The sequence below is a fragment of the Salminus brasiliensis genome, chromosome 2, assembly GCF_030463535.1.
Source record: "Salminus brasiliensis chromosome 2, fSalBra1.hap2, whole genome shotgun sequence".
In the NCBI taxonomy this organism is placed as follows: Eukaryota; Metazoa; Chordata; class Actinopteri; order Characiformes; family Bryconidae; genus Salminus; species Salminus brasiliensis.
The window spans coordinates 42105845-42114367 of record NC_132879.1 but is presented as its reverse complement, the minus strand read 5'-3'; the positions used below and the strand labels follow the sequence as shown (position 1 = coordinate 42114367).

Sequence of the window (8523 nt, the reverse complement as noted above, 5' to 3'; positions counted from 1 at the left end):
AAACATGACAGTCCCACACTTTCAACGTTTTACAGTAGCTATATGTTTCGGGTCATTTGTGTTTGTCGGTGTGGCGCTAAGCACATACCCAAGGGACATACAAACGTGACGTTGACGTGTCTATACAGCCACACTGACGAACACAATATAAATAAAGAAATATTTATATTGTTTGTCAAATATAAATTAAAATATAATAGACGTTTTTGCCAAATCTGATGCACCGTGTCATTTGCATAAACAGTAGCTACCGTCTGTTGTAGTAAGGACACTGTTAGGAAAGGGACAGCCCAAACTGTCCGTACTTGCAGAAATATCCCTTTATTCATTATCTTATGAAGCACTGAGAGCAAAACGTTTCTCTCATTGACAAAGGCCGCCTGAGCTAATGGTGTTTATTATGATACAATTTGGGTGAGCTTCTACAAGTGGTCGCTGGGTGGCAGCACAACTCAATCTGAACCAGTGCTGCTTCTAAAAAAAAATTCAGCAATGCTGGAGATCAACTAGTTGCATCCATGATATTGCACTAAACTAAAAAAAAGGAAAATCTAAGGAAACCGACAACACGGACACGAATGTGACCCATTTGCATCCTAAACCCTATGAAAAAGACTTAAAAAAATGTAGTTTCATTTCATTATTGGCTATATGCCTGTATTGACCTGTACAATAGGGTTTCATGTCTAATGGGATCTGCTGCTTAAAAGGCCTGTAGTGCAAGACAAGGTTTAAGTAGTCATCTATATCTGGGGGGGGGGGAGCGAAAGATTAGCACAGGAAAATAACAGGAGCTTAAATGGGCTAGGCTTTTCCAGCATTAGAGCGCTGAAATGTGTTTATTATTGGCCATTCTGTCTCATTGGAATATTAGGCCCTTTTCTCCGCATAATGTTTTGTTTGTTCTCCAGACAAATGGCAATCTGTGAAGTCACAGGGTGAACAGGCAAAACAAAAGCTGCATTATATCCAGAGGTGGTCCATGTTTATTTGGAGGAAGAAAATCACTGTTCCCCTCAGTGCTCCACAAAGAAAGACCATCAGATGAGACCATATGAATGTGCTTCGGTCTCAATTTTATTTTAAAACAAACAAAAATATGTCCTAGTGCAAAAACAGAAATGTTTGATAAAATGGTAATGCATGTAGAAATTACAAAAAAAAGGAGGTGGTGAATGCAAAAAGCTACAACCATAAAAAAAAGAAAACTCTCTTAATCAACCAAGAATAGCACAATCACAAGATGCTTGTATGCTGCACAACATTTGGGAATACTGTACATAATCATAGAAAACAACACACAACAGTGCTGTTGTACCTTGTTATGCTTTGGATTAAACAAAAAAAAAAAAATCAATACTGATGGGATACAATTAGAACATATAAAATAGTGGAAAATCACAAAAAAAACAATATCAACACAAAACGAAAGGAAATATACGATATTTCACATAAAACCATTATAAGAGAGGCAGGTAAATAGCTGAGTAAATATTCAAGACAGCGCCAGAGAAATTCATTGAAAGTCATAACATTCACACACATGTAAAAGTGGTCAGCATAGACAATACACATGCTCAGCTATAAACGAAATGTAACGCATAAAAATATTCAGAAATCTTATGCAAATCCTATGCACTGGAGAAAAGGGCGTACTTCAATCAACGCCCATGTTCTAGGTACAACAGGCATAAAAGAAGTGGGAAAGTGGTTTGGAGTGTGCAGCCAGATGTAAATTAGGGCTGCACAATGGGATACGGCTGATATGCACTCCCAACGCCATATTGGCTATCAAAGTCTAACGAAGACAAAAGGAGGAAAAGGCGCTGGAACAGGTGGAAGCATCGGAAATCCCATCATATTAAAAAAATTCTTGCAGGCTTAATGAGCAGTGTTTATAAGCATTTCATTGTTTTTGTGAATGCATGTGTTAGGGCTGCCAACCAGACTACGTGTTTCACATCAGTGCATTCATAAAGACTAAAATGCTTAAGCCTTGAGTAAAGAGCAAAAGAACAATGTTGCTGCCTTTGTCGCCTGCAATATATAAAAAGTGTAATAACATGGGCGATAAAAAAAAAAAAAAAAAAAAAAATGAAATGACCATCAATTGAATTGGCCATAGAACGTTAATCTTCGGTGCACCCCTCATATGAACGGAAGTGAGAGGAGGAAAACGAATTTGGCTTCAGAAAGGACATGCTCACACTCCTTTTGTGCTTCACCTGTGGACTTTTCCTTGAAGGTGTGGACGGAAGAGGTAATGCAGTTACCCAGGAGGCACATCTAGATAGGGGCAGGACCTGGGCCACGGCTTGCTCCTTGTTGAGAGTTGACCTTCTGTGAGTGCCAGCGTGTCTCTTTATAAACAAACCAGGCATTACCAGCCCAAACAATCAGGTTCAGGAAGCCGAACACCTATGAGAAACACACATCAGGTCCAGAACCTGTTATTAAAGCAATGTATTTCAAAATAATAAATATCAGCACATTTCTGTAATATTCAGACTAATTTCAGGATAAGTTTTTGATATTAGTAAAAAGACGTAGTCACCACGCTCACCACTGATATATTAAGTGTGCGCATGCTGGCGAATTCGGTGACCTCACAGGTGACACCGTCGTCCCTGCAAGGCAGCAGGGTGGATGCGATGCCGTCCGTTCCTGTGGCATATTTCACCAACTGCAGCCCTCGGGCCCAAGCCGAAGAACACACCAGCCACAGAAACGCAAACGAAGCAGTCACCACAAAATCCTGAAAGAACCAACAACAAAATTAAAGTCTCTTCCATTCTAATATAACAAGAAAACTACATTCTAATAATAAACAGCAGGCTGTGATGACAAATGGATGCAACAAATGCAATGCCTAAACATTTCAGCTGAATGTTAATGATTCTATTCATTCGTTGATGTTGCCTAGGTCTCTGCAGCTTTTCGAACTAATTGATATAGAAAGCATTTAAAGCACCGCATGAAAGACCATAAAAACACACACACAGACGCACACACGCACACGCACACGCGCACGCGCACACGCACACGCACACGCACACACATACACATATGGCATTACCATATGAAATCTCTCAGGGTACAGTAAGGCTTTGTGCAATTATTTAAAGAAGGGGAAAAAAAACATCATAACCACATCCCTGCCCATCATGCAGGGGTTATTGAAACAAAATAAAGTTGAATAAAGTAATAATAATAATAATAATAATAATAATAATAATAATAGATATAATAATGGGTACATTTGTACCCTCTGCTGTGAACATTTTGAAAAAGGACATGGTAAACAACCCCTCTACATAGTCTAAGTGCATTGCTGTTAGTGTTTAAGTGTTTTTTAGCATTTGTCTATGTATTTATGTATTTGTGTGCCAGATTGCTAAAGTTCCCATTTTATGTAAATATAATAACAATAAAGTTTTCTTATCTTAATAAATCAGAACACCACTCCAGCATACTCACAAACATTGGGCCAAAATCTGAGTCCCGGTACACGTGCATGTAGCCTACATAGACCAGAAGAGCTGCCATGCAGTAAAGAAACGCAAGGACGGCCACCGCCACGAAAAACTCCGCCGAGGATGAAGAGTCGCCCACCAGATGTGTCTCAGACAAGGTATGGTTGCACAGAGTGACATTTCCTTCAACCAGTTGGACCTGGTTTAACCTGTGGATAAGATATGCAGAAACAATGACCACATTTAGGTTAATTCTAAGTCCTTAAAGATGTCAGAATCTAGCAGGGATTGGAGCCCAATCTTTTAGTGTCAGCGGGCCAAAGTGTAATTACAAAATAACGCACAAAACACAAATAAAAAGTACGATTTTAGCCACATGCATTTACAACTGGTGGGCACATGCATCTCTGGTTAGTCTGGCTGAAATCTGACTATTGCTGTGTGGAATGGAATATGCAAAATCGCTTGTTGCATGCCAATATTGCTGGCGTGTGGGTTGTACTGGGTTGGTTGTAGAATGCGTTTTGGAGAGACGAATTTGTTTACACTGCTACAACATGTGGCTCAAATGCATCTCAGACCACCTCTTGAGATTAGGATCTGCTTTAAATGCACCTTGGGTGCGTTTACACTTGCATTTGTATGTGGCTTGGCCTGATCCAGATATAATCCTGATACTCAAGACGGATGAAGTGACCAGGTGTAAAGAGGACTAAATGTTTATTAAGTTTCATATTACAGTAAAGCTGTTCTTTCATTTGGTAAGGGGATGGCGTTAGTGTAACGTTCAGGTCCTTACAAGCTCTGGCCAGTGGGCAACACTTTGGGCTGCCCTGCTCTAAATCGGCTAGCTGTTGATTCACTCGTTTGTCTTGGTCAGCTAAGATTAGGCAAGATCAGATGTCAGATAAAAATCAATCTTGTGACACTTTGTATCATAAAAGATGACCAAATCATATTTATGCCATATTGGTTTAACTGAAGCCCTATGAAAATGATAAAGCCCTAAAACAGTATGACTTACCTTTCCCTCAGATTCAAAACAAAAACAAAAGCTTGAATAAATGTTAAGAGAAGAGTTAATTCAACATTTACAGACAAATGTCATAGAAATGGGTCAGTGAGCTCTGGCCTCATAAGTTCTGACCAGCAGGCCACACTTTGTGGATTTATTCATATTTCTCAGTCAACTAGGATTAAATCAATGAACTAAATCAATTATTTGCTTAAGACTAATAAATTTTGAACAAAGTTGTAGGCATTTCTTAATAAGTTTCAGTAAGGCCTTAAGTTTAATGTGCTGCTCCCATTTTTACTTATAGTACAACTTTGTTGTACAAAAAAAGCATGTGTGCTGTTGTTATGCTAAACCATAATAAAAAGTTATCAACAATCCCAATAAAGCATATAGTGCAATGAAGCCTTCCATTTAAGTTAAGAAACAAATTTGATCAAAGCTACAGAATTTATTGAGATATCACTGGTTGAAGGTGGGAGTGGAGCATTTCCGGAGAACCTCTCAGCTGGGGCCCACTAGGGCTGTATTTCTTGTTATTGGGATAAATGCTTTCAGAATATGCATATTTATTCATAATGAATATTTTATAACTTATAGTTTATAGGCAATTAATGCCTCATTGTAATACAGGAGAAATATGTATCTATAGTTGATGGCATCATCTATATTTTTCTTTTATTTTATTCTTTTGCTGTGCCTGGACTTCTTTTTTATACTGTACCACACGTATTGATGTATTGTATTACTGTGCTGTATTGTGTAACTGCTACTGGCTGCTAAATTTCCTTCTGTATCAATAAAGCATCTATTTATCTATCTATTGTGGCTATTACCAGTCCTTCAAGAACACTGGCCAGGTTTCATTTCAATGGGAGCATAGCATTAGTCAATAATTAGTTTGATTGTATGTTTTAGGCTACCAATACAACAGATCAGATGTCAGATAAAAATCAATACTGTGACACTGTGCATCACGACAGATCACCAAATCATATTTATACTATACTGATTTAACTGAAGCCCTATGAAACTGATAAAGCACTAGAACACTATGCCTTACTATTCCTCAGATTACAGTACAGTATTTCGTTGCCTTTCAAGTTAAGGGAACATTTAATTTAACATTTTTACAAATGCCAAAGACGTCAGTCAGTGAGCTTATTGGTTCCAGCAGCGTCAAGTGAGAATTCCTCAAAAACAGTAATCTTATTGGTTAGCGATTGAATCATACAAACTGGCATTGGTCATTTAATCAATGTGAATCTTTCTCCTTAAAGTAGTATTAGCCAGTTTGTATATTATGACTGAATAAACACAGAACTAGAATCAGGGGGTTTTAGAACAACAATGTTGAGTTTTTGAGTTCTTCTTAGTAAGAACCAAAACTGTCAATTTTCACCAAAACATCTTATTAAGATCATACTGACAGATAAAGAGACTGTTCTGTGTAATGCTTGCTTGACCATTTCAGAACCATCTTTGAACTAAGCTGCTTTCAGGAAACCCAGACCAGACTGCCAGTGGTCATGTGACTTCAGACTTTGGCTGCTAGCTTGGAGCAGCTAGCTTTTGAAATGAGAAGTAGGCCTAACATGCTGAATATAAAAATACTAAGCAGCACTATCACACATTACACATGTCTTCATTAATCTCTACATTTATTTCATATTTATTAAATAATGTACAGTACAAAAATCTGTCTCAGTGTTCCCTATTTGTCATGTTCTGTACTTTTTGATTGTATGCAATAGAATATGTTTCAATGTTGATACTTGTTTTCACTTTCACCTTAAATACATAGAACAGATATGGATAAAATGATCAAAGAACCCACCTGAATGGATAAGCAAATGTGGCATCCAGAGTTTCATTGTTGCCACCACCGCAGAACAGGGAAATCACGTTTCTGCCAGAGTAGCCGCTGCAGCTTGCAAAGGCGAAAACTGCTGTAAGCTAGTTACAGAAATGGAACCAGCATCATTGGAGTGATTCATGAAGTTCACAGCTGCACAGATCTTCAAGGCAACAGGTATTGTATACAGTGACTCAATGGCCAGTTAACAAGAATGAGACCTCCATTCACCATACCTCAACAGGCCTAGATTAGCTCAGAAATAGTCTACGAACGGGTTCTAGTGACCTTGGTCACTAAACTAAGTGAATCAAGCTGACTGGAGTTGCCCATCATCTTAAAAGGGTCAGTTAAGGTAAAGGTGCAAGTAATTGTCAGTGTACTATGTACAGCGAAATGTGCCCGCCGCATTTGACCCATCTGTGGTAGTGAACGGACACACACACACACACACACACACACACACTAGTGAACTAAGGGCAGTGAGCATACGCGCACACACACACACACACACACAGAGCAGTGGGCAGCCAACTCCAGCACCCGGGGAGCAGAAAGGGTGAAGGGACTTGCTCAAGATCCTAAAAGTGGCAGCATGCAGAGCCCGGGTATCGAACCCACAACCCTTTTGGCAATAGCCCGGAGCTCTAACCGCTGAGCCGTCGCTGCCCCAAGTTGCTTCAAGTTCATGTACACACACTGATCCAAGTTCAGGTTAAACATCTGTTGCACAGTTTTAAAGTGCACTGGGGCCTGGGATGAATGAAGGACGGCCTGTTATGTTATGTGTGGAGTAAACCTCTGCCAGATGTTGTAGTTCTCAGCAGGATGCATCCTGCTTGCTGACTCATTAACTTTGCAGTTTTGCACTGTAGCAAAAACTAAATACAGAAAAAAAAATATAAAAATATATAAAAAATATATATATATATAACATAGCCTATAGTGTACAAATGAGACGAAAAGAAACTTCGCAACCCACCTGGTGTCAGATAAGTAGATTATGCTGTTTTGAAATATGGACAGCAAAAGCTGGGCTGGTAATTCAATTTGCCCCAGTTTTCACCAAATTCCTTTGAAACTCAAGCAAATGAGGGAGTGATCTCCAGGCTAATGCCTTTTTTAAGCAGCTAGGCAGGCTTGGAGAACGATATGCCACAAATATGCCTCACATACCTAAACTGGTTAAATAAGGCCAAAGCTTGCTGACTTAAAAATGAGCGGAATCGACATATAACGATCCCAAAAACCAGGAATTCTCGCTTGAGCAAAGGTTACTGGCAAATCAATGGCGGCACAGTTATACAGCAAGCAGTGGGGAAATGAATAACACCGTGAATAAACGTTTAAGAGAGGTTTGGATGCAGGGTGTGTGCTAAAAGTTCATAAGCCCGGCACTGTAGCGCTGAACTGCTGATACTGAGGTAAAACCTAGCAGCTAACGGCATGGCAAACTTCATCGGGATACAACGGGACAACTCCAGACGCCTTCTTCTTTTTCCTCAAATCAAGGCCTTATCCACGAACTAAAGTTGGAAATCCTTCAGCTTGAATGGAAACGCGAGCACTAACCGTGCTGGGACAGTGGAGCTCACGCTGCGGCTAACTTACTCACCCACTCCACAACTTTAATGAAGCCCAGCGGCTCTTTGACGGGGCTCAAGTTGAACCGAAATCCTGTCTGCATCTTCTCCAGAAAGCGGGTCTTCTCGGCACAGACGGCGACGAGCTGACTCCCTGCAACTTTTCTCTGTAAGACTCCAACTTTGGCGGGGTGACGTGGTGCTTTTCTCTCCGCTCGGTGATGCTGCTGCTGCTGCTGCTGCTCCTCCTCCTCCTCCTCCTACACCGAGAACAGCCCGAGAGCACAGAGAGCGCAGCTAGGAGGAACCGTGGCGAGATCCCAGCGCCCTGAGGGGCTCCTTCAACATCACAACTTTTTTATTAAGCGGCCATCAATCACACCTCAGACTCCTTTAAACGTGGAAGGTTTGGAAAAAGCCAGTGCTCAACACACACACACACACACTTCAGTGGGTATTTAGGAGGGGGTGGTGGTGGGGGGAACAGATCGAGGCGGTAAAGATCACCATTTCAGTCATATGATTGGAGTCGCAGCTAAAGGAGAATTCTCAAAATTCCTTTGCTCCCTTCTCAACATCAGTAAAGAGCCTATTAAG

General features: G+C 40.3%; 1 protein-coding gene across 1 annotated transcript; it reads right to left on the bottom strand.

Moving 5' to 3' along the window:
* Positions 1-1055: 1055 nt before the first annotated feature.
* sypl1 (synaptophysin-like 1) lies at positions 1056-8170 on the bottom strand. The gene is made up of 5 exons (XM_072672819.1): positions 7959-8170; positions 6326-6444; positions 3478-3682; positions 2564-2755; positions 1056-2418 (listed from the first exon to the last, which is right to left on the bottom strand). Exons 1-5 carry the CDS (start codon positions 8028-8030, stop codon positions 2287-2289), a joined length of 720 nt encoding a protein of 239 aa, XP_072528920.1. The 5' UTR covers positions 8031-8170; the 3' UTR covers positions 1056-2286.
* Positions 8171-8523: the final 353 nt, after the last annotated feature.

Bases quoted from the DNA above. Each gene is read 5' to 3' on its own strand.
- sypl1 (XM_072672819.1), bottom strand. From the start codon at position 8,030: ATGCAGACAGGATTTCGGTTCAACTTGAGCCCCGTCAAAGAGCCGCTG. The intron at 3,683-6,325 runs GTGGGTTCTTTG...TCTTATCCACAG, and splicing joins ACATTTGCTTATCCATTCAG to GTTAAACCAGGTCCAACTGG. The intron at 2,756-3,477 runs GTGAGTATGCTG...TGGTTCTTTCAG, and splicing joins CAGATTTTGGCCCAATGTTT to GATTTTGTGGTGACTGCTTC.